Source organism: Podarcis tiliguerta (genome assembly GCF_965153285.1).
Source record: "Podarcis tiliguerta genome assembly, chromosome: 8".
In the NCBI taxonomy this organism is placed as follows: domain Eukaryota; kingdom Metazoa; phylum Chordata; class Lepidosauria; order Squamata; family Lacertidae; genus Podarcis; species Podarcis tiliguerta.
Window position 1 is genome coordinate 80929323 of NC_139541.1, and position 26357 is coordinate 80955679.

The 26357-nt window shown below is 48.6% G+C and overlaps 1 protein-coding gene across 2 annotated transcripts in view; it reads left to right on the forward strand.

Annotated features, from left to right (window-relative positions):
• The window catches only part of LOC310684442 (SPARC-related modular calcium-binding protein 1-like), a 60036-nt gene extending 33955 nt beyond the window's left edge, over positions 1-26081 (forward strand). Inside the window, exons 2-12 of one of the 2 annotated variants that reach the window (XM_083455622.1) lie at positions 5396-5594; positions 7485-7597; positions 8578-8677; positions 10558-10608; positions 11987-12043; positions 13551-13628; positions 14501-14693; positions 16478-16560; positions 17719-17818; positions 20567-20820; positions 25560-26081. In XM_083455622.1, coding sequence (XP_083311748.1) covers positions 5396-5594; positions 7485-7597; positions 8578-8677; positions 10558-10608; positions 11987-12043; positions 13551-13628; positions 14501-14693; positions 16478-16560; positions 17719-17818; positions 20567-20807 — 1215 coding nt within the window. In that variant the 3' untranslated portion in view covers positions 20808-20820; positions 25560-26081. Of the gene's footprint in view, positions 1-5395; positions 5595-7484; positions 7598-8577; positions 8678-10557; positions 10609-11953; positions 12044-13550; positions 13629-14500; positions 14694-16477; positions 16561-17718; positions 17819-20566; positions 20821-25559 lie in introns of both variants that reach the window. The other variant, XM_083455621.1, reaches the window with a different exon arrangement.
• Positions 26082-26357: the final 276 nt, after the last annotated feature.

Consider the following 26357-nt stretch of genomic DNA (forward strand, 5'->3'; position numbering starts at 1 on the left):
CCCAGCCAGATGGGCGGGGTACAAATAATAAATTATTATTATTATTATTATTATTATTACTTAGCAAACAGCAGCTCTCAGGATTCTTTAAAAGCTCAGCAGCTTCAGAGTGCTATATCCCATGGCAGCGTCTCCATGCCAGGCAGAACTGCACCAGTGAGAGCCAGTGTGGTGTAGTGGTTAAGAGCGGTAGCCTCGTAATCTGGTGAACCGGGTTCGCTTCCCTGCTCCTCCACATGCAGCTGCTGGGTGACCTTGGGCCAGTCACACTTCTCTGAAGTCTCTCAGCCCCACTCACCTCACAGAGTGTTTGTTGTGGGGGAGGAAGGGAAAGGAGAATGTTAGCCGCTTTGAGACTCCTTAAAGGGAGTGAAAGGCGGGATATCAAATCCAAACTCTTCTTCTTCTTCTACCTGTTGTGCTCCTGCCTGCCTTGTGGCTGTTTGCAAGCACGTACATGGGATGCGGATGGCGCTGTGGGTTAAACCACAAGCCTAGGGCTTGTCGATCAGAAGGTCGGCGGTTTGAATCACCGCGAGGGGTGAACTCCCGTTTCTCGGTCCCCGCTCCTGCCCACCTAGCAGTTCGAAAACACGTCAAAGTGATTCTAGAATAATAATAAAAACAGTAAGGGGAATTCAGCCACAAAGCTCCTAAGCATACCCTTCAACATTTCTCCCGTGAAAATAGGGAGGTCCCATTCCATAATGATATTTTTACTATTTATAACCGACGCATCTTACTGGGTTGCCCCAGCCATTCCAGGCAGCTTCCAACATATACAGAAACATTATAAAACATTAAGCATTTTTTAATAACTCCCCTATACAGGACTGCCTTCAGACGGCTCAGGGGTCGGATGACTCTGTACCATCCAACATTTCTCCAATGAAAATAGGGACGTCCTAAGGAAAAATGGGGTGCGGGTGGTGCTGTGGATTAAACCACAGAGCCTAGGACTTGCCGATCAGAAGGTCGGTGGTTTGAATCCCCATGACGGGGTGAGCTCCCGTTGCTCGGTCCCAGCTCCTGCCAACCTAGCAGTTCGAAAGCACATCAAAGTGCAAGTAGATAAATAGGTACCACTCCAGCAGGAAGGTAAACAGCGTTTCCATGTGCTGCTCTGGTTCGCCAGAAGCGGCTTAGTCATGCTGGCCACATGACCCGGAAGCTGTACACCGGCTCCCTCGGCCAGTAAAGCGAGATGAGCGGCACGACCCCAGAGTTGTCCACGACTGGACCTAACGGTCAGGGGTCCCTTTACCCTTTTACATGGCTCTATCAAGAAAACTGGGGGGGGGGGGGGTTCCGAGATGTGGTTGGGCTCTAGCTCCCATCAGCCAGACCTGGCAGAGTTGATGGGCAAGGAAGAATAACAAATGCCCTTATTTTCATCGGACGAATGTCGGAGGGTATCGAAGCAACGGATTTGCAAAGCTTTAAGTCCACGGCCTCCTTTTCTACAGCTGTTCAAAGTGGTGGTGTTTTTGCACACGGGCACACCAGCTCCCTGCCCCCCCATAACCCCCTAGCCCCCCCCCCACCAAAATGCATGCCTACGGTCTGGGCTCTTGCCAGGAGGTGGGAAAATCCACGTCTCCTTGTACATGAAACAAAAATTCGGTCTTGAGCCGTCGCCGGCTTTTGATTGGCCGCCTTCCCCCTGTGTGTTTATTTACACGGCAATTAGTTAAACTAACTCCTTTCACCGGCCGGCCCTAACGCTTGCCAAGGTACACAGTTCGTACGGCACCCCCTAGGGGCAGGGCGGAATGGCAGCGAGGGGAGGTGGGAAGAGAAGGAAAGTGGGGCAGGGCTGGGGGGGGGGGGCGTGGAGGAGAGAGTACCAGGTCAGCGATTTCAAGAAGAGATGGGGAACTCTGGGGAGGGGAGAGGGGCGTGCGAGTCGGTTTCCTTGTTGTGAGAATGCGCGCAACTCAGACACACACATGCACACAAAGCAGCTCAGAGTCTGTGTCCCAACAAGCACACTATATATCCTGCTAGGAAAACACACAGCTCTTTCTTCAGTGTTGGGATACAGTGAAAAAGTGGGTGGCTCGGTCTCCCTTTCCGCAGTCGAAAGGTGCCTTCTTGGACCGTCGACGGAGGTAGCAGGTTGCTTGGTGCAACCCCTCCCCAGCGCCTAACATCTAGCGTGGTCTTCGCCGTTACCTGGCACCATCCAGGCGCTGTGGGCTAGAACTCCCAGTAGCCCCAACGCAGAGGGCGTCAGGTAACGGCCGAGTCTCTCAGCTCAAGCCACCACCCTCTAATCTGGAAGAAACCCCCTAATTCTTGGTGTGTGGGAGGAGACTCTCTGGGGTCACTTAGTGGGGAGGGGAGGGCACTCTGCACATGCTCAGAGACCACCTCAAATGGAGTTGTGGCATTGCCAAAGGCGAACATGGGCAAACCCAGCACAGTTTAATAATAATAATAATAATAATAAATTTCATTTATACCCCACCCTTCCCGGTTCAGAAAACAGGGCTCAGGGTGGCTAACAACAAATTTAAAACACTTAATTGATGCCACAAAAATCTGAATCAAAAGCGCTCACGGGGTGTTGCGAGTTGGACTACGGAGACCAGGGTTCGAATCTCCATTCACCCATGGCCATAGGCCAATCGCCTTCTCTGAGCCTACCTCACAAGGTTGTTGTGAAGATAAAATCCGGAGGGGAGTAGCAGGTAAGCCTACTTGAGCTCCTTGGAGGTTAACAACAATGACTTCTACTGACCTTTGCACACAAAAAAAGTTCTAATTATAACCGCCTCTTTTAATTCAGCTGCGATTTGTGTTAGAATTTTAGAGTTGGAAGGGAGCCCGAGGATCATCTAGTCCAACCCCCTTATATGCCGGAATATTTTTCTCAATTTGGGGCTCAAACCCACGACCCTGAGGTTAAGAACCTCATGCTCTACCAACTGAGCTATCCCTCAGGCCATTTTTATGCCCAACATCACTCAGCTACAGCCAATGAGACGCTTCAGAATATTCGTTCCTCAGTGTTCCATAGGTGCCACCTCGGTCCATCACCTTTTGATTGACACCAGTAGGGTTGCCATCTTTCAAAAAGTAAAAACCTGGATACCCTGAAAGTTGTGGAGCTTTATTTTAGGATGACCCCAACATTGCTGCTGTTGTTTAGTCGTTTAGTCGTGTCCGACTCTTCATGCTGGTAGCTTCGAGAACACTGTCCCACCATCTCGTCCTCTGTCGTCCCCTTCTCCTTGTGCCCTCCATCTTTCCCAACATCAGGGTCTTCTCCAGGGAGTCTTCTCTTCTCATGAGGGGGCCAAAGTATTGGCACCTCAGCTTCAGGATCTGTCCTTCCAGTGAGCACTCAGGGCTGATTTCCTTCAGAATGGAGAGGTTTGATCTTCTTGCAGTCCATGGGACTCTCAAGAGTCTCCTCCAGCACCATAATTCAAAAGCGTCAATTCTTCGGCGATCAGTCTTCTTTATGGTCCAGCTCTCACTTCCTTACATCACTACTGGGAAAACCATAGTTTTAACTATACGGACAAGCTGATGTCTCTGCTTTTTAAGATTGAGCTTTTATTTTAGGAAACCACTGAAATTGTTCAGCATTTTTTAGACCAACCCCAGAGTTGTTCGATTTTTCAATTGACTTTTCTAATATACCTGACAGAGCGCCGCCTTTTGGAAATTCCCCCCGGACGTCAATTCCGCTTTTGAAATCCCAGGCGTATGGCAGCCCTAGACACCAGACAAAGCAGCTGAAGAAGGCAGAAACCAAAACATTTTGCTGAAAGACTTACATTAGTCTGAATCTTTTTATATGCAATTGCTGGTATATCTCACAAATAATATATATGCAATTGCTTTATATTCATAAATGAAATGCTTATTACTAATAACTTTAACAACATCTTTTCTGAGGAATAGTATCCCTCTTGAGATAGGCAGGTTCTCACTATCTCCAATTTCCGGAAACAGTTGCAAGATATTAAAAGTTCCGGCAGGCTCTCTCAGCTTGATAAACGGGACTTGACCACTTTGTTAGGGTTTCAGTCTTGTTTTAAATTTGTTATTGTTTTGTGCTTTTGACTGTCTTTAATCAGATAATGTGTAACTCGCCTTGAGACGGTGGCGATTAAATCTCGGGTGATAATGATGAGAATGTCTGTTGTCTTGGACACAGTGACTGATAAACAGGAACGGTTTTCGTTGTTAACTATATACAGAGCAATCTGGCCTGAACTGCTGTTTGGTGCCATGGTGTCCATTTGTGTGTTTTTATAACTGTTAACGGAGAAATCTGAGGGCTCCCTTGGACAAAAAACAAGGACACCAGCCAGGAATACCAGAGCAAAACAGCAGCCAGTAGGTCTTTCTTGAAGACTGTCACGACAGGACTCCCACCTGCCACAAGGTGGAACAAGATGAAAGCCCCGAATAAAAGAGCCCCCAAACTTTTATTAGCTGCTCATCCCCATGTTACACCCCCCCCAAACTACATCACTCATACATCATGGTTACATCATGAAAGGGGAGGTCTGGTGGCAGTAATCTGAGCATCCTGGACCCTGCCCCATGGTTCCCCTTGCCCTCCACCAAACACCCATCAAGTGTAACAAAAGAGATATTTACATTTCCCTGTTTCCCTGCCAAGTTAATCACACCCTTTTGTCTTCATCTGGGTTTGCTATTTCTGGACTGGCTACCTGTCTGGCACTCAGGTATCAGGATGCCAGGGATTATCACCCAGGCAGAGGGGCTGCTGAGCAGCTGAGCTCACATGTCTATATGAATTTCTGAAGTTTTCCCAGTGAGCCAGTAAAGGTAAAGGGACCGCTGACCATTAGGTCCAGTCGTGACCAACTCTGGGGTTGCGGCGCTCATCTCGCTTTACTGGCCGAGGGAGCCGGCATACAGCTTCCGGGACATGTGGCCAGCATGACTAAGCCGCTTCTGGCGAACCAGAGCAGCGCACGGAAACGCCGTTTACCTTCCCGCCGGAGCGGTACCTATTTATCTACTTGCACTTTGAGGTGCTTTCGAACTGCTAGGTTGGCACAGTGAGCCAGTACATAGATACATTTATCAGTGAATTCTTACATTTGGTATCGTGCAGCAGAGGCCCTTTGAATAGATAGGAAGAAACTGCGATGAAGTGTTTTGTGGGGACAAATCACAAAACTCACAAAAGCGATTGTGCTGGTTTTGGTAGTGGGCTGCATGTGCGTGATATCTGCTGGAGGGGCACCCCCCCCCAACCTATACATAAATTCCTGCAACATATCTCAAACCGCCCTGTGCTCCTTGAATGAAGGGCTGTGCGTAAATTTAATAAACAGATAAACAAAACAAGATAATTGGTGTTGCTCTGTGCCCTGTTTGATGCTGGCCTTTGTCTCCTTTGCAGTTCATCATCTCCGACAGCGACCCGGAGGAGTCTGCATGCCCGCTGGAGTGTCCTCACGAGCGCGGACGCCCGGTTTGCGCCTCCGACGGGAAACTCTACAAGTCCCCGTGCGCCTTCCAGAAAGCTCGATGCCGTGAGCGTTCCCTCGAAGCCCTGCCTCGCTTCCGCTGCGGTGGGGCAGCCCACCGGGAGCCCAACTGTAGGTAGAGAAGGTTTGGCAGCGTGGCCTAGTGGTGGGGGACTGGACAGAGGGAATCTCTTTTTTAATGTTTTTTTTAAATGTTTAAAATTTTTAATTTTTACCAACAACCAAAACACAAACTGTGAAACCCCCCCGGGCGACTGATACATTGAGTATACATAATCAATAATAACATATTCAAATCAACCATATGTACAATTTTATATACGTTAATACTCCTCCATCCCATAGCTGTCAACCGTCCCTTATTTGACGGGAAACTCCCTTATCCCAGCGCTGTGTCCCGCTGCTGTCCCTTATTGATGATGTCCCTTAAATTTCCTGGGTTTCAAAGGAAGCAGCTCCTCTCCCTCCCTCCCTGCCGGCCAGGGAGGAGGGAAGCTCCAGCTGTGTTGCTTGGCTGCGTTGCTCACCCAATAAGGAGTCTAAGAACGACTGGGGGGTGGAGCTTGCATGCCTTGTGCCGATCAAATCAGCCGCATTGCCTGGGGACTCGCCTTTGCTCAGCGCTTCCCAGCGGAGAGGTGACGGTGGTTTTCCTTGCTGCATCCCCTTTGCCGGGTTGCTGCGCTGTGGGAACCACCGCTTGAGGCTTCGTTTGGCTGCTGACTGGGCTTTCTGCCTTTGGTTCGGAGGGGCTCAGAAGTTGAACATACCTGTGCTCTGAAAATCCCTTATATTGGCTGCTGAGCCCTTATTTTCCATTTTTCCAGTTACTCACTATAGCCTGTCTGGCTGCAGTTACCATGAATTTTACCCATTTACATTCCTCTTTAGTTTTTAACTCGGTGCTACTCAGACTAATAAGAACCATTAAGTTAGATATTCCCACCTTCCTACCCACAATTCCCGATATTTCTATACCAATGTGTTTCCAAAATTCATTAACTAATGGACAATCCCACCACATATGACTGTACGTTCCCATCACTCCACATTTCCGCCAACAATTCTTACTTCCAGATTTTGTAATAAGATACAACCTTTTTTAATTTGATTTTTCATAATGATGTGAGATAAAAGAAACTAATCTAAAGGGAAAGAGAAAAATGGAAAGGAAACACCAAGGGAAAAACCCAAAAACCGAAAAGAGGAACAATAAAAAGGACTGCCATCTGTCCGTTACGTAAAATAATTTTTTTGAAATATTCCCTTTAGGATGACATCCAACTGATCTACTTTTTGTTAGGCAATATATTCGCAATCTCCCAACTCATAAGTCTTAAATCAATTCATTTTCCATTTAGACAAAAAGTCCAGTAGGAGTTCCCTAATTGTTGTTGTTGTTTTATTAGATTGATCTTTCATCGAAAGGTCTCAGGGCGGTTTGTAAGATAAAAATACAAGATAAAAACACAAATAAATAGTTAAAACAAAAAACCCCAAAAATAATAGCCCCCCCAAAAAACACATTTAAAAGGCTGTAGTATATTAATCAGCTGATAATTAATTAATAACCATTGCTATTAATAAATTTCCGCAATAGTTTTTCTTTAGTCAAACTTCAACAACAATTTCTCCCTATCAAGCAATTAATCTTTCCATTTTTGGCCGCCCAAGAACCTCTCCACTGTGATCATATATTAAAATAACATCCCCCAATTCTCTTACTCCCTCATTTTCTTATTATGTATTCATTAGTTCACGTCAAGTTCTGTATCTTCTGTTCCCATTTCCTGTTGTATTTACTGTGGTTTTCCATCCTGATTTCCTAAAGTTATCCCTTCCGTTTATCCTTATTCCGCATTTTGCCTCTGGGCCTGAGATCCTCCATCTTCCCCGTGCCGTGGTGAGAGAAGGGCTCTCTGCGCCTGCTCAGAGGTACCCTTGATGCCTCCAGCAGGCTCCATTTCTGATGCTGCGTCTTTCCTCCCGCCCACTGTGCAGATACCAACCTCACTCGGTGCCAGGAGGACCGAGCGACCGCCCTCTCGCAGTCCCGGCGTCAGTCTCACGCAACCTACGTCCCGGAATGCAACGAAGACGGCTCCTTCTTGCAGGTAGGCCCTCCATTGTTGTTGTTTAGTCGTTTAGTTGTGTCCGACTCTTCGTGACCCCCGTGGACCAGAGCACGCCAGGCCCTCCTGTCTTCCACTGCCTCCCGCAGTTTGGTCAAACTCATGCTGGTAGCTTCGAGAACACTGTCCCACCATCTCATCCTCTGTGGTCCCCTTCTCCTTGTGCCCTCCTGGCATGGACACCATCTCTAATTTTTATATTATCATTATGCTATGTAAATTATGTTTTTAATACAGTGGTGCCCCGCAAGACGAATGCCTCGCAAGACGGAAAACCCGCTAGACGAAAGGGTTTTCCGTTTTGGAGGTGCTTCGCAGGACGAATTTGCTATGGGCTTGCTTCGCAAGACGAAAATGTCTTGCGATTCCTGGAGGGGTTTTTTCGCTCCCCACCCCCTTTATCTAAGGCACTAAGCTGCTAATAGCCTTTTAGCAGCTAATCCGCTAATCCCTTAAGCCTTTAATAGCCGCTAATAGCCTCTAAACCGCTAATAGCGCTAATCCGCTAATCCGCTAATGGGCTTGCTTCGCAAGACGAAAAAACCGCTAGACGAAGAGACTCACGGAACGGATTCTTTTCGTCTTGCGAGGCACCACTGTATTGTACACCGGCCTGGGATCCTCGGATAAGGGGCAGTATATAAACTGATTAAACAAATAGATAAATAATGCACATTTAAAGCTGCAGCAGGAAGTCTATAGGTACCGCTGTGGCGGGAAGGTAAACAGCGTTTCCATGCGCTCTGGTTTCCGTCACGGTGTTCCTTTGTGCCAGAAGCGGTTTAGTCCTGCTGGCCATATGACTCGGAAAGCTGTCTGTGGACAAACACCGGCTCCCTTGGCCTGAAAGCGAGATGAGCGCCGCAACCCCATAGTCACCTTTGACAGGACTTAACCGTCCAGGGGTCCTTTACCTTTTCTTACCTGTTAGAAACACACTCACCCCTTCCTTCTCCTCCTAGGTTCAGTGCCATAAACAGACTGGCTATTGCTGGTGCTCCACACCAGAAGGGAAACCCATCAGTGGAACATCAGTCCTCAACAAAACACCAAACTGTACAGGTATGATTCCCCACTTCTGGGTTGCAAGCAATAATAATAATAATAATAATAAAATTATTTATACCCTCCCCATCTGGCTGGGTTTCCCCAGCCACTCTGGGAGGCTTCCAACAAAATATTAAAATACAATAGTCCGTCAAACATTAGAAGCTTCCCTAAACAGGGCTGCCTTCAGATGTCTTCTAAAAGTCAGGTAATTGTTTATTTTCTTGACATCTGATGGGAGGGCGTTCCACAAGGCAGGCGCCACTACCGAGAAGGCCCTCTGCCTGGTTCCCTGTAACTTGGCTTCTCACAGTGAGGGAACAGCCAGAAGGCCCTCGGAGCTGGACCTCAGTGTCCGGGCAGAACGATGGAGGTGGAGATGCTCCTTCAGATATACTGGACCAAGGCCGTTTAGGGCTTTCAAGGTCAGCACCAACACTTTGAATTGTGCTCGGAAACATACTGGGAGCCAATGTAGGTCTTTCAAGACCAGAGTTATGTGGTCTTGGCAGCTGCCCCCAGTCACCAGTCTGGCTGCCGCATTCTGAATTAGTTGCAGTTTCCGGGTCACCTTCAAAGGTAGCCCCATGTAGAGCGCATTGCAGTAGTCCAAGCAAGAGATAACTAGAACATGCACCACTCTGGCGAGACAGTCTGTGGGCAGGTAGGGTCTCAGCCTGCGTACCAGGTGGAGCTGGCAGACAGATGCCCTGGACACAGAATTGACCTGCGCCTCCATGGACAGCTGTGAGTCCAAAATGACTCCCAGGCTGCTCACCTCGTCCTTCAGGGGCACAGTTACCCCATACAGGACCAGGGAGTCCTCCACACCCGCCCGCCTCCTGCCCCCCCAAAAAACAATACTTCTGTCTTGTCAGGATTCAACCTCAAGCAGTTACCCATTACAACCCCCTCCTTCTTTGTAGGAAACATGGGCGTCTGCAGAGATTTGTAAATAGCGGGAAATAAATCACTGGAAATGGGGAGGTGGCGGGTTGCTAACAAAACCATGAGAAGATTCGTGCCTGTTTATTTTGCCTCTCACTGTATCTCAGTTTCCACAAGTGCTAGAAACTTGCTCAATTTTTTTCATGAAAGCTGGGAATCTGGGAGTTGCAGTTCCTCTAGGGCAGGGGTAGGCAACCTAAGGCCTGTGGGCCGGATCCGGCCCAATCGCCTTCTCAATCTGGCCCGCGGACGGTCCGGGAATCCGTGTGTTTTTACATGAGTAGAATGTGTCCTTTTCTTTAAAATGCATCTCTGGGTTATTTGTGGGGCCTGCCTGGTGTTTTTACATGAGTAGAATGGGTGTGTTTATTTAAAATGCATCTCTGGGTTATTTGTGGGGCATAGGAATTCGTTCATTTTTGTTTTTCAAAATATAGTCCGGGCCCCCACATGGTCTGAGGGACGGTGGACCGGCCCACGGCTGAAAAAGATTGCTGACCCCTGATCTAGGGGGTACAAGTGATCCCCCTTGTTTTAAGCTGAAAGAATAGCGTCCGCCACCCAAAAACAGTAGGTGATCCATGTTATGTACTGACGTTCTCACCCTGGGCCAGCAGGGGGATACTGTAGATAGTTTTCACTCAGGTCCACATATGCAAATAAGGAATTGAAAGTGGCGTTCAGTGATTGGCTAGTTACAGAAAGTTGTTACTGTTGCGTTGTAGTGGAGCTCTATATAAGCAGGCTGACTGAGCTCTTCAGTTCTGTTCTGGCCTGTGGATAAACAAGAGCTGTTTGAAGAATCACTGTGTCGTCTGATATGTTCACCCACAATTTAACAATCCAGATTAGAGCCGAAGGGACCTGAAACACAAAACAGGACCTATTGATGACTTATTTTTTAATTTTTTTAAATCCTGCCTATTTCTGTCCCCCTCTTTCTCTAGGGTCGTACACGGTGCGGACATCGTGGCCAGATCCCAACTCATCTCGGAAAGGTAAGGCTGCCCCCTTCTCCCCGATCCTCTCCCCCGATTGCACACCCCACACCTCGGCCGGAAAATTTCTACCCAAGGGGATAATGTTTTAAAATCCCGACCTACAGAGCTATGCGGTGGACTGTGGCTCGGGGAGGGGAGGGCTGTAGAAGGTCTGCTTTGGGTCCTGAGTTCGAATCCTGACATCAACAGATAGGGGTGGGAGAGAACCCTGCCCCTAACCCTGGATAGCTATTGTCAGTTAGTGTAGACTCAGTAGAGGACAGTTTCCTCTTTTCCTACTCCCTAACCTCCAACATAGGTTTTAGGGTCCCTTAAGGAAGGAAGGATGCAGGTGGCGCTGTGGTCTAAACCACAGAGCCTTGGACTTGCAGATCAGAAGGTCGGCGGTTCGAATCCCCGCGACGGGGTGAGCTCCCGTTGCTCGGTCCCTGCTCCTGCCAACCTAGCAGTTCGAAAGCACACCAGTGCAAATAGATAAATAGGTACCGCTCCGGCGGGAAGGTAAACGGCATTTCCGTGCGCTGCTCTGGTTCGCCAGAAGCGGCTTAGTCATGCTGGCCACATGACCTGGAAGCTGTACGCCGGCTCCCTCGGCCAATAAAGCGAGATGAGCACCGCAACCCCAGAGTGGGTCACGACTGGACCTAATGGTCAGGGGTCCCTTTACCTTTAAGGAAGGAATGGTGCTCCATCTGCAGGCAGGTGTGGGTACTGCACATCCACTTCTGTGACTACAGTTGCTCTCCGCCCCCACTGGCCCAAGAGGGGCAGGAGGCGGAGCCCGGACTCCTGGGTTCCATTCCCAGCCATGGGAGAGGGGTGGGTTAAATAGATGGATCTTGGAGGGATGCTATTACTAAGAAGAGGACCAAGCCCAGTTGTCACATTCCACTCCCCCGTTTCTGCCCCTCGGCATGCAAAAATCCAACAGGTTCAGCTCCCTGCATGTTTTGGATTTCCGCCTCTCCCGAGGCATGAATCCTCCGCCAAGTACCGTATTTTTTGCTCTATAAGACTCACTTTTTCCCTCCCAAAAAGTAAGGGGAAATGTGTGTGCGTCTTATGGAGCGAATGCAGGCTGCGCAGCTATCCCAGAAGCCAGAACTGCAAGTGGGATTGCTGTGCAGAGGTCCCTCTTGCTGTTCTGGCTTCTGAGATTCAGAATATTATTTCTTCTTGTTTTCCTCCTCCAAAAACTAGGTGCGTCTTATGGTCTAGTGCGTCTTATAGAGCGAAAAATACGGTAATCACCTTAATAATAACCCCAGACTCTGACCCTCCTGTAGCTCTGAACTCCACCGCTCTTTGGACAGAGTAGATGACATTAAAACCTCTGTAATAGTTGCCTTCGAACTCTTTTCCTCCCTGAACGCAGAAGACGGCACCAAGCCCCGGCCCACCCAGCCAAGCCCCTTCCCCCACAAGCAGGAAGGTAAGTGGCTCTCCTCTTGTGTAACAGCCCCCCATCATCTCCCGAAAATCCGCTTCCCCACTGCAGCAGTGAGCAGCGTTGCATAGTGGTTGCACCATGGCAAATGTGTTGACTCCTTTGACCCTCCAGGTGTTGACGAACTACAATTCCCATCACCCCAGCCATTGGCCAGACTTGCTGGGGCTGGTGGGAGTTGTAGTGAACTTTGTAGGGTCAAAGGTTCCCCCCATATGAAAGGTGTTATGTACTGAAGTTCTCACCCTGGGCCAGCAGGGGGATACTGTAGATAGTAGATAGTTCAGGTCCTTCCAAGAAATCTTGGGGGAAAGCCATGACCGTTAAAGTTGATGAATGTCAGGTCTGGATGTGACCTTGGAAGGAAAACAATAAGCATAAACCAGGGCTAGCCAAAGTGGCGCCCCCTCCAGGTGTTTTGAATGACAGCTCCCATTATCCCTGACCATGGAGTGGGGCTGATGGGAGTTATAGTCCACGGCGCCTGGTTGGCATCATAAGGGACTTGCAATAACATTTTTTAAAAGTGTTCCTCTGTTAATTGGGAGCAACTTTCTACTTGATCAAATGCCTTTTAATCCTTCGCGCCCACATTGCAAGCCTAAAAAATATATAATATTGGTTGTACGAGCCTTTTTAAAACAACCAGTAAAAATATTAGGTTTGCGCCTGTGTTTGGGTAGTGAGATAGAAAAAGAGAAATGGCATTTAGAGGATTCTCCTTGCGGTGGGAGGGACGTGGGCGGCGCTGTGGGTTAAACCACAGAGCCTAGGACTTGCCGATCAGAAGGTCGGCGGTTCAAATCCCCATGACGGGGTGAGCTCCCGTTGCTCGGTCCCTGCTCCTGCCAACCTAGCAGTTCGAAAGCACGTCAAAATGCAAGTAGATAAATAGGTACCGCTCCGGCGGGAAGGTAAGCGGCGTTTCCGTGCGCTGCCCTGGTCCGCCAGAAGCGGCTTAGTCATGCTGGCCACATGACCCGGAAGCTGTACGCCGGCTCCCTCGGCCAGTAAAGCGAGATGAGCGCCGCAACCCCAGAGTCGGTCACGACTGGACCTAATGGTCAGGGGTCCCTATACTTTACCTTACCTTGCAGTAGGAGGGGAGCAACAACATTGAGGCAAATAATGCTTCTGAAAGCTAATTGTTAGAAATTGCAGGAGGGGATAGGCCTCTTGTGCTGAGGTCCTGCTTGAGGCTTTCAGGTCACAGCCCCCCCAAAAGCTGTTTTTGTTGGGGGGGAATCACGCCGTAATGGCCTGAGATCACGGCAACAAAAATGGCTGCAGTTCTTTCCTTTTTTTGCAAGCGGGGTGTCTCGTTTTTTCTGGGAAACTTGTTAGCAATGCAAAGTGGATGGGGAGGGTGTCGAAAGAGATGGGTGGTGTGGGAGAGGTTTGTCCCCCCATAACATCTACTCTCATGTCGTCCATGCCTCTGTATGTGTGTGTATGTGTTTGTGTGTGTGTGTTTCTGTCTCCCTCCATCTAGAGGGCACCTCCTTGCCATTTCTCATTCCCATCATCATTCCGGATTTCAAGCCCAGCCGCACGGTGAAGCAAGCTCCAGGTGAGGGTCAGGATCCGTCGCTGTCATTTAATGGGTCAAATTTCAGGGGGGAAGTTGGGCGGCTTCCAACAAAACACTAAAATACAATAACCTATTAAACATTAAAAGCTTCCCTAAACAGGGTTGCCTTTAGATGTCTTCTAAAAGTCTGGTAGTTGTTCTTCTCTTTGACATCTAGTGGGAGGGCATTCCACAGGGCGGGTGCCACCACCGAGAAGGCCCTCTGCCTGGTTCCCTGTAACTTGGCTTCTCGCAGGGAGGGAGCTGCCAGAAGGCCCTCAGCACTGGACCTCAGTGTCCGGGAAGAACGATGTAGGTAGAGGCGCTCCTTCAGGTATACAGGACCAAGGCCATTTAGGGCTTGAAAGGTCAGCACCAACACTTTGAATTGTGCTCGGAAACGTACTGGGAGCCAGTGTAGGTCTTTCAAGACCGGTGTTATGTGGTCTCGGCGGCCGCTGACAGTTACCAGTCTAGCTGCCGCATTCTGTGGAACACCCTCCCACCAGATGTCAAAGAGAAAAATATCTACCAAATTTTGAGGTGGGGGAAATGTTTTGGACTGACGCCAAAAAGAGTGCAGTGAAGGAGCCTGTTGATGCAGTGGCGTAGCGTGGGAGGTGCAGGGGGGCCCGGCCGCACCGGGCGCAACATCTGGGGGTTAGGGTTAGGGGGCGCAAATCCACAGGTTAGGGGGCCCAAATCCACGGGTTAGGGGGCGCAAATTACTTGCCTTGCCCCGGGTGCTGACAACCCACCCTACGCCACTGTGTTGATGTCAACTGGCAGGGAGTTCCAGAGGTTAGATGCCGACACGCTAAACTTGTCTTCTTTGTTCCGATTGGTGGCTGCTTGTGCCACTCACCCCGCAGAGTACCCGCCTTCATGTGAGCAGGAGCGGCGAGAGGCTATTGACGAGGCCCGGCAGCACCAACAGGAGGGCACCTTCATCCCGGAGTGCGAGGGGGACGGCACCTATAAGGCCGTGCAGTGCCACCAGGCCACGGGGTATTGCTGGTGCGTGAGGGTGGACACTGGCCGTCCTGTTCCTGGCACTTCGACGAGGTCAGTGTCGCCCAACTTGTGAAGTCCAGAATGAGGGGTCCTGGTTCAGTCGGTGGAGCATGAGACTCTTAATCTCAGGGTTGCGAGTTCGAGTTCCACGTTGGGCAGAAGATTTCTGCACTTCAGGGGGTGGGATTAAACGACCTTTTATGCTTCTAAGTGGGGGACTCCCATCATCAACAAAGTAGCACCATGAAGGCTATGTACAGTGGTACCTCAGGTTAAGTACAGTGGTGCCTCACAAGACGAAATTAATTCGTTCTGCAACTCTCTTCGTCTAGCGGTTTTTTCGTCTTGCAAAGCAACCCTATTAGCGGCTTAGCGCTATTAGCGGTTTAGCGGCTATTAGCGGCTATTAAAGGTTTAAGGGATTAGCGGATTAGCTGCTAAAAGGCTATTAGCGGCTTAGCGGCTTAGCAAAAGGGGGTGGGAGCGGAAAAAAGTCTCAAGACTCGCAAGACATTTTCATCTTGTGAAGCAAGCCCATAGGGAAATTCGTCCTGCAAAGCGCATTGAAAAACGGAAAACCCTTTCATCTAGCGGGTTTTCCGTCTTGCGAGGCATTCGTCTTGCGGGGCACCACTGTACTTAATTCGTTCCGGAGTTCAGTACTTAACCTGAAACTGTTCTTAACCTGAAGCACCACTTTAGCTAATGGGGCCTCCATTGCCACGCCGCCAGAGCACGATTTCTGTTCTCATCCTGAAGCAAAGTTCTTAACCTGAAGCACTATTTCTGGGTTAGCGGAGTCTGTGACCTGAAGCGTATGTAACCCGAGGTACCACTGTACATTGAAGACACATCCTCCCGCCTCCTCACATGAATTCTGGGAACTATAGATTACACACCTCAGAGCTACAATTCCCATCACCCTTGACAAGCAAACTACAGTTTCCAGGGTTTTTTTTGGGGGGGGGTTCTATGCTGTCCACAGATGTAACAGTGTCTCCAGATGACCTGCTTATTAAGCATTCAGTCTGTTTTCTTTATTAGTGGTCTTCCCCACAATATTTCTGTTAAGTAGGCCTGGGCGATATATCGATATACAGTGGTACCTTGGATTGCGAACTGAATCCATTCCAGAAGTCCGTTCTTAAACCAAAGTGTTCTGAAACCAAGGCATGCTTTCCCATAGCGGCAGGGGTCTCAATTTACACTCAACAGGAAGCGGAACACGTTCTGCTTCCAAGGCAAAGTCCACAAACCAAAACAGCTACTTTCGGGTTTGCAGCGTTCTCAATCCAAGTTGTTCATAAGCTAAGCTGTTCTTAAACCAAGGTACCACTGTTTTGCCCAGGACTGGTATGAGCAGCAGACTGCGATGTTGGTTTCACTTAGCGATATATCGCTGGTGAAACCTCCACCGCTCCTGAGTTCCTTTGCTGGCAGCGTCCAGTGGGCAGACGCAGGAGCGCTGGCAGTTTCACCAGTGATATATACGACGGGGAGGGAGAAACAAGCTGTATCAGCGAGGGGCTGATAGCTTGTTCCTCCCTCTGCATCTTGCCCGCTCACCTGTGATGTTGAAAAGCTGATGATCGCCCAGCCCTGGTAGGAATCGGTGCCTGAGCTTTCTTTTTTCCTCATCCTTTCCAGCCCCTTTTCCTTTTGTGCTGTGTCTCCCATGTTGTAAGCTTGAGGACAGGGACAGTCGCTGAGTTTCTGAGTGACTGCCTTTTCTGACTGAAGAGGGGGATTAAAAAAATTAATCATATTGCCGTCATTGCTAGTATTCTCGTTGATGTTAGTATTCGCTCGGCGCCTCTCATTTTTCTTTCTCGCAGGAACTTCCCCCCGGACTGCGAGGCAGATGCGGCGGCCAAGAATGCAGAAATGAGCTCCTTATTCCGGGATCGGCTTCTGCCAGGTGGGATCATGAATCTCTGCTTCTTCTTTTTTTTCTTTTTTCTTTAATAAATATTTTATTAGTTTTTTAACATATCATTTTCAACAATTATTAAACATGCTTTTATATCTTATACGTTTTTTTGACTTCCATCAATCACATCCAAAAATTTTCCAATCGCTTCACTTAATTTACATTTCTTACTTTCACTGTTACATTTAAATAACTAACATCTCTCTTCTTTATCTTCTTTGCAATGTTTCATATATTTCTCCTTACAAAACTTCTTGTACTCCTACTAGGGTAATTTGTTGATTACAGTTGCTCTTCAAATAATTTGTATATTTCCTCCAATATTCTGTAAATCTCTGGTCCTGCAGGTTTTGAATCCTTCCTGTAAATTCTGCATAGTCCGTTAATTTTGTCTGCCATTCTTCTTTCATCGGTACAGTGGTACCTCGGGTTAAGTACTTAATTCGTTCCGGAGGTCCATTCTTAACCTGAAACTGTTCTTAACCTGAAGCACCGCTTTAGCTAATGGGGCCTCCTGCTGCTGCCGTGCCGCCAGAGCACGATTTCTGTTCTCATCCTGAAGCAAAGTTCTTAACCTGAAGCACTATTTCTGGGTTAACAGAGTCTGTAACCTGAAGCGTTTGTAACCTGAAGCGTATGTAACCCGAGGTACCACTGTATTTCTTCTTGCTTCCATTTCTGGGCCAACAATACTGAATCTCTGCTTCTTTCCAAATACTTTTCCCCCAGGTGCCACTGAGCACAGACCATAGCTGTCAACTTTTGCCTTTTCTTGCGAGGAATCTGTTAAGTTGTGGTTGAACATATCAGGCGACACAGCGATTCTTCAAACAGCTCTTGTTTATTCAGAGGCCACAACAGAACTGAACTGAAGGGTTCAGTCAGCCTGCTTATATAGAGCTCCAGTACAACATAACTGTAACAATTTTCTAAAACTATCCAATCACGGAACGTCACTTTCGATCCCTTATTTGCATAACTATCTACAGTATCCCCCTGCTGGCCCAGGGTGAGAACTTCAGTACATAACAGAATCCTATTCCGAATAAGGGAATTTCCCTTAAAAAACGGGAAACGTTGACAGCTATGGCACAGACCCATGTCAGTCTCGAGAGGCAAATTGTTCCCTTTGTTCTTTCCTGCTAGGTTGTCCAGGCTCCAAGAAGGTAGAGTTCCTCTCCAATCTGATCAAGGCCTTGGCTTCTGACATGTTGCAGTCGAGGATGATGCCGGTTCCATACCGAAGGTAAATACTGCTCTCTCTCTCTCTCTCTCTGAAGGGGCACAGGGGAGGAGAGTTGCTGCGTGTCGAGGTCCCCAAGCCACCCCCCAATAACTCACACATCACACATCCATTTTGGTTTGGGTTTTTGGCATGATTTTGGCCACAACTTTACATACATCCAAGTGAGTGGTTGCTTAGGCATTGGTTCTGACTATCTGTCCTTGCCCAGGGGACAGAACTGACTTCCAGATTCCAGCGGAAGCCAGGGCGGGAAACAAATTTTGGGGAGAAAATGAAGTTGGGCCTCAGTCCCTCACTTCTCACCCTCATGCTCCTGGTGGCTTGCCTGCCCCAAGTCTGATGCCAGGGACAAGGACGAAAAGAATGGCAAGCCCCTGGATTCCTTTAACGGAATTCCCTTTCCGCACCACCATTGGAGGGGTAGGCACTTACCCCTCCACCAACCAATTTGAACCAATGCCTAACCACCAACCTTACAAGTTGTGACGATTTGCTACGCAGTAGGCAAAACCAAATGGCACCAGCCAATCAGCCAAATGGACAAATTCCTACCAGGCCCCTGCCCCAAAAGCAGACGACCCCATGACAGGCATAGCAAGGTCAAGCGAACAACCCCCCAATACAGGGAGGGTGGGCGGGTGATCCAGTGTAAGCAGCCAAGAGAACGCTCAAAGTTAGGCGACCAGTATTTAAAACCTCTGACCCCTCCTTCAAAATTGGCAACAAGCAATTCTCCACAGCGACCCGATTAACCAATACACTCCCTTTGTCCCTCCCCAAATCCACCCAGCAACAATGGGGTGGCTTGTATCCCCCACCGCAACACGCACTCTCTGCTAGGGAGAACACGTTTTGCCAAACGTTTTAAGCAAGAGTTGAAATCTAATGGAGGATTCCATTGTTGAACCAGAAACAGGTTTGCTTGTGAGGTAATGGTCATAGTTGCCACCTAAGGACCACCCTTCGTTGTTGCCATCTGGTCAGTCTTGAGAAGCAATGGAGTAAGCCTCTGGGGTTAATAAATAATAATATTTATAATGGCAGTGAGAGATTTTACTTTCTTGGGCTCCATGATCACTTTTGTGGCTGCAGATGTGACAGCAGCCACAAAATTAAAAGATGCCTGTTTCTTGGGAGAAAAGCAATGACAAACTTAGACAGCATCTTAAAAAGCAGAGACATCACCTTGCCAACAAAGGTCCGTATAGTTCAAGCTATGGTTTTCCCAGTAGTGATGTATGGAAGTGAGAGCTGGACCATAAAGAAGGCTGGTCGCCGAAGAATGGATGCTTTTGAATTCTGGTGTTGAGGAGACTCTTGAGAGTCCCATGGACTGCAAGAAGATCAAACCTCTCTATTCTGAAGGAAATCAGCCCTGAGTGCTCATGGGAAGGCCAGATCCTGAAGCTGAGGCTCCAATACTTTGGCCACCTCATGAGAAGAGAATGTTGTTGGGAAAGTTGGAGGGCACAAGGAGAAGGGGACGACAGAGGACGAGATGGTTGGATAGTGTCTTCGAAGCTACAAACATGAGTTTGACCAAACTGCGGGAGGCAGTGGAAGACAGGAGTGCCTGGCGTGCTCTGGTCCAGGGGGTCATGAAGAGTTGGACACGACTACATGACTAAACAACAACAACAAACAATATTTATAATTATTTATAATTATTATTATCAATCATTAGCACCATGAAAGTGACCTCCCTGGGACGCAAGTCTGGGCAATATGTCTAGAGCAGGGGTCAGCAAACTTTTTCAGCAGGGGGCCGGTCCACTGTCCCTCAGACCTTGGGGGGGGCGGACTATATTGGGGGGGGGGAATGAACGAATTCCCCACAAATAACCCAGAGATGCATTTTAAATAAAAGCACACATTCTACTCATGTAAATAAAATCACACTTTCTACATGAGTAGAATGTGTCCTTTTATTTAAAATGCACCTCTGGGTAATTTGTGGGGCATAGGAATTCGTTCATCCCCCCCCCCCAAAAAAAAAACAAGGTCTAAAGGACAGTGGACCTGCCCCCTGCTGAAAAAGTTTGCTGACCCCTGGACCATGGCTGTCAACGTTTCCCTTTTTTAAAGAGAAATTCCCTTATTCCAAATAGGATTCTTCTCAAGAAAAGGGAAAAGTTGACAGCTATGCCCTGGACTAGAGACGCGGGTGGCGCTGTGGGTTAAACCACGGAGCCTAGGACTTGCCGATCAGAAGGTTGTGGTTCAAATCCCCGCGGCGGGGTGAGCTCCCGTTGCTCAGTCCCTGCTCCTGCCAACCTAGCAGTTAGAAAGCACGTCAAAGTGCAAGTAGATAAATAGGTACCGCTCCGGCAGGAAGGTAAATGGCGTTTCCATGTGCTGCTCTGGTTCGCCAGAAGCGGCTCAGTCATGCTGGCCACATGACCTGGAAGCTGTACGCCGGCTCCCTCGGCCAATAAAGTGAGATGAGCGCTGCAACCCCAGAGTCGGCCATGACTGGACCTAATGGTCAGGGGTCCCTTTACCTTTACTTATGCCCTGGGCTAGAGGATCCTTGGGATCCTTTCCAATTCTTGAATTCTATGATTCTGGAATTTTTGCTAGATTCCAAGCCTGCGCTCTTGGAGTTTGGGGTGACAGGCTACAATACGTTTCTTTAAAAGAACCGAAGACATTTCTCTTTTTCAAGGAATGCCCATGTCCTGCCCCCCCCCAACTAGGTTTCCCTGATCCAGCCAGGCTCTCCTGACCCCCTCTGCTCCTCACCTGCAGGTTTTCGGACAGCCTGACGGGGCCCAGCCTGGAGGAGCGTGCGGTGCGCTGGCAGTTTGTCCGCCTGGACAAGGACTTCAGCAACAGCATCAGCGAGCGGGAGCTGCGGCCCCTCAAGCTCTACATGAAGAGGAACACCCGGCCCAAGCGCTGCGTCCGCAAGTTCCTGGACTACTGCGACCTGGATGAGAACAAGCTCATCTCCTTGCATGAGCTCAAAGGCTGCCTGGGGCTGAGTTAGCCCGACACACGTGGTGCGTACACTCCCGTGCCCCTCGCTCACCTGTTGGTAACTCCACAATATTATTATTATTATTACAGTGGTGCCTCGCAAGACGAAATTAATTCGTTCTGCGTGTTTTTTCATAGAGCGAGTTTTTTCGTCTTGCGAAGCACCTCGGCGGGGAGGGGTGGGGAGAAGCAGGGCAGCTGCCGCAGCCGGTCCTTGGACTCACCTGCGCCTTGTGGACACCGCACGACACGGCTGCTGGAGGGCGGCAGGGCTCAGGAGCGCAACTCCAGCTGCAACGCTGGCTGCTGGCGGCAACGGCTCCTGAGGGGAGCGCGCGAGGGCGGTGGGCAGTGGCGCGAGGCAGCCGGAAGGTCGGCCGGAAGGTGGGAGGGAGCCGGAGGAGCGGGGAAGCGAGCGTGCGACCATCGCCATGACAGGAGAGGCAGGGCTGTTTCGTCTAGCGAAGCAAGCCCTTTGGAAAATCCGTCTTGCGAAGCACCTCAGAAAACGAAAAACCCTTTCGTCTAGCGGGTTTTTCGTCTTCCGAGGCATTCGTCTTGCAGGGTACCACTGTATTATTATTATTATTATTAACTCCAGCGGGTGCAGAATGCCGCGGCGAGGCTCCTTACAGGGTCCTTGCCATTCATCCAGTGCTTTACCAGTTGCACTGGCTCCCAGTGGAGTACAGGGTCAGGTTCAAGGTGCTGGTTTTAACCTTTAAAGCCCTAAGCGGCCTAGGACCCACGTACCTACGGGACCGCCTCTCCTGGTATGCCCCAGGGAGGACCTTAAGGTCCACAAATGACAACATTTTGGAGGTCCCAGGTCACAAGGTGGTTAGGTTGGTCTCAACTAAGGCCAGAGTCTTTTCAGCTGTGGCCCCGACTTGGCGAAACACTCTGTCACAAGAGACTAGGGCCCTGCGGGACTTGACATTTTTCCGCAGGGCCTGCAAGACAGAGCTGTTCCGCTTGGCCTTCGGTTTGGACTCAGTCTGGCCCTTATGTTTCCCTCCCCTTATGATCTTGATTTATCGGCTACTTTTAAAATGAGGCTGCATTTTAAATTGCATTTAAATTAAGTCCTGTGAAACTTCTCACTGTTTTTCTGCCTCCAAATTGGTCACCTGGCTTTCCTTAATCCAGAATGCGGCAGCTAGACTGGTGACTGGGAACGGCTGCCGAGACCATATAACACTGGACTTGAAAGACCTACACTGGCTCCCAGTATGTAGACAACTGATGGGTTGTCACCAGGTTGGTGCCATTACCGAGAAGGCCCTCTGCCTGGTTCTCTGTACTCTCACTTCTTGAAGTGAGGGAAGTGCCAGAAGGCCCTCAGAGCTGGACCACAGCGTCCAGCCTAAATGATGGGGTGGAGACGCTCCTTCAGGTATACAGGGCAGTAGGCGTTAGGGCTTTAAAGATCAAGGCTCTACGTGGGGCCACCTTTGAAGGTGACCCAGAAACTACAACTAATCCAGAATGCGGCAGCTAGACGGGTGACTGGGAGCGGCCACCAAGACCACATAACACCGGTCTTGAAAGACCTACATTGGCTCCCAGTACGTTTCCGAGCACAATTCAAAGTGTGACCTTTAAAGCCCTAAACAGCCTTGGTCCAGTATACCTGAAGGAGCGTCTCCACCCACATCGTTCAGCCCGGACACTGAGGTCCAGTGCTGAGGGCCTTCTGGCGGTTCCCTTGCTGCGAGAAGCCAAGTTACAGGGAACCAGGCAGAGGGCCTTCTCGGTAGTGGCACCCGCCCTGTGGAACGCCCTCCCACCAGATGTCAAAGAGAAAAATAACCACCTAACTTTTAGAAGACATCTGAATGCAGCCCTGTTTAGGGAAGCTTTTAATGTTTGATAGATTATTGTATTTTAATATTTTGTTGGAAGCCGCCTAGCGTGGCTGGGGAAACCCAGCCAGATGAGTGGGGTATAAATAAATTATTATTATTATTATTATTATTATTATTATTATTATTATTATTATTATTTCTTGCCCATCTCCTTGGCCTCTGGTCTCTAAAGCAGCAGCACCAGCAGCAGCCTCACCAGCCCGTGAGATTTGCCAGGGCTTGGAACAAACTGTTCCTCTCTGAAAGCCTCACCACCGCCCCCCAACCACCCTTCCCCACCCCACTCATATAACTAAATCCAGCTCCAGCCTCTCCCTCTACCAGCTTCCATCGCAGACAAAGGGGGACTCTGTGCAATACCTTCTGGTGGATTAAGCGTGGATTAGCTGCGCGGAACACAGTTGCCTGCAAAATGCTTGCAGCCTCTACTCTTCTCGGAGCAGAAAGGGGGGGGGTGATTAGGTTAACTTGAAACGCTCTACGCACCTCTCCAATTAGGGCAAATTGATTTCTTGTTCCTTGCAACTGCGTGTGGGAGATTCGAAACCCTAATTAAAGTCTAAAATGCTTTAGGTTTCTTTTTTTTCCTGTTAACTTCGCACAATGCAGGTGACGAAATTTTATTTTATTTTATATAATTTATTTACAACATAGTCCACAACAACTCATACATACAAACAAACCCACCGCTGTTGCCGATTTAATTATCAAAATTAAACTCCTATCCCCTTACACAAAGAAAACATAATATAAAAATAAAAGACTTCCTTTGTCCTGTAAATGGCCTCCTTATTTACTTCTTGTGTACTATTTCTTTTACATGTGATTATTACAATTTTTCCTAATTATGACTTTAAAAAACCGCAAAGTCTCCTGTAGAAATTAATCGAAACAAGTGCAGGTGTATATTTTGGGTAAAGTATTCTCTACATTTCCCCCATTCTTTTTGAAATCCTTGTCTGGGCTGTCCTCTAATAATCTCTGTTAATCTGGCCAATTCACTATCATCTAATAATTTATCCTGCCATTCCTTTTTTGTTGGCACAAATTCTTTTTTTCCAGTTTCTGGCAATTAAGGTCCTCACCGCGCCTGTGGCATAAAGGAAGATTTTCCAATCTTCTTTTGCTATACCTGTGTCTGTTATTCCTAATAGGAAAGCTTCTGTAATTTTCACAAAGTTGTATTTAAATATTTTTTTAAGTTCATCATATACTATATCCCAGAAGCTTTTGATGTTTTCACAGGTCCACCAGATATGTATAAGTGACGGAATTTTAATTTAGCCTTTCTTCACTTGCTTAATTCTCCCAAAGCTTCTCCCTGTCTTTCGGGTTGGTTTTTCCTCTTCCCCAATTTAATTCACTGCCTGTAGTACAAGTTTCTGGAAACTACCTTCAGGAGCAAAGAATGACCGTCTGAAAAACTTTCCATTCGCATTCAGGTTATCTCTCTAAGGTGGGGATGTGAAATTAAGGATGGGTCAGTTTTGAAGGCTGGGTGTGGGTCCCATAGCTGCCTCTGCGAAAGACTCAGCTGCTATTTTATAACAGATTAGGCACAGGGTATGTTTAGGGATGCTGGTGGTGCTGTGGGTTAAACCACAGAGCCTAGGACTTGCCGATCAGAAGGTTGCCGGTTCGAATCCCTGCGACGGGGTGAGCTCCCGTTGCTCAGTCCCTGCTCCTGCCAACCTAGCAGTTCGAAAGCACATCAAAGTGCAAGTAGATAAATAGGTACCGCTCCGGCAGGAAGATAAACAGTGTTTCCGTGCGCTGCTCTGGTTCGCCAGAAGCGGCTTAGTCATGCTGGCCACGTGACCCGGAAGCTGTACGCCGGCTTCCTCAGCCAAGAAAGCGAGATGAGCGCCGCCACCCCAGAGTCGGCCACGATTGGACCTAACGGTCAGGGGTCCCTTTACCTTTACATTCCAAAATATGAGATAAAAGACAAATAAAATAAAACCTACATAAAGCAGCAGTGTTTTGTGTTGTGTAGGCTCCCATGATGTAAGTCATGGGCCCCTCCTGCTAGCCTGCTCCCTAAAATATCACGGGTTTGCTTCTTTCTATATATAGGGTGCCTACATTCTGCATGGACTGGTTGCATGACAACATGCGCAAATGGCTTGAGATACCTGTTAGGTCCATAAATTACCATACATTCAACACACAAAACAGCAACAATTTGTTGTTGACAAAGGACAGCTGGACATATAAAGGGCCCCATTACGTTCAGTAGCGTAAAGGTAAAGGGACCCCTGACCATTAGGTCTAGTTGTGGCTGACTCTGGGGTTGCGGCGCTCATCTCGCTTTACTGGCCGAGGGAGCCGGCGTACAGCTTCCGGGTCACGTGGCCAGCATGACTAAGCCGCTTCTGGCGAACCAGAGCAGCGCACGGAAACGCCGTTTACCTTCCCGCTGGAGCGGTACCTATTTATCTACTTGCACTTTGACGTGCTTTCGAACTGCTAGGTTGGCAGGAGCTGGGACCGAGCAACGGGAGCGCACCCTGTTGTGGGGATTTGAACCGCCGACCTTCGGATCGGCAAGTCCTAGGCTCTGTGGTTTAACCCACAGCACCACCCGCGTCCCTTCAGTAGCTTAGGGCCTCATCAAATCTAAATCCGGCCCTGGAGATACGTGACCCTGGCTCTGCCGTGAAGCTCACCTTTGCTGAATCTCATCCCAGCCGAACTCACAGGACTATGCACTGCTAATCTACAAAAAGCTTACCTATGTTGATCACTTGGATCCTGAAAGAAAAAGCCAGGTGTGCGAAAGCTCCCTTTCTACTCCCCTAGATGTGATTCTTAGTCGCCGCAGGTGACCAGGCTTGTGGTGGATTGTGAGCCTCCGCCAAACTTAATTTCTCTCCCTCTTTCTCTCTCCATAGACTTCCCCCTGACAAAGAATGGCGCTTTCCCCCTCCAGAAGCCCAGGGGGCGCTCTCTCATTCTCTGAGCACTGCATTCCCGCCTCTGGTTGCAGACTCTTTGCACTTTAAAGAGACGGACTGGACTTTCTGCCCAGAAGGTTGACGATGGTTCCGGGAAGTGGAGATAAACGTGGAAAGGGGTGGGACAAACGTGGCTGTCAGTCCATTTTCTGTGTTTTCCTTTTTATTTTATTTTTTTTGCTTTTTTAAAAAAGAAACGTAGATAACAACAGGCCTGCAGAAACCATCTACCTTAGTAGATTTTTTTATATATGTATAAAAAATAAGAAATAATAATCTTTGCTTTATTTTTGCAACGTAATTTTTAAGAGAGAGAGAAAAAAGTGAATGTAAGGGGACTTCCATGTTTGTTAGAGGGTGTTTCAAAAGGCTGTGCTTTTCAGTTGCGTAAAAAAATCAGCTGGGTTTTAAAATGAATTGTAGTCTGTTTATTTGAATCAATAAATTATGGATATACAAGGGTGGTTTCTTTCATATTTCTGGGTTCCTTTACGTGGAATTAATATCGGGGGCCCTACTTGAATATTGAAAAATTGTACTTATCTGCTTGTTGTTGTTGTTTAGTCATTTAGTCGTGTCCGACTCTCCATGACCCCCTGGACCAGAGCACGCCAGGCACTCCTGTCTTCCACTGCCTCCCGCAGTTTGGTCAAACTCATGCTGGTAGCTTCGAGAACACTGGCCAACCAATTCATCGCCAAAGAACTGGTGCTTTTGAATTATGGTGCTGGAGGA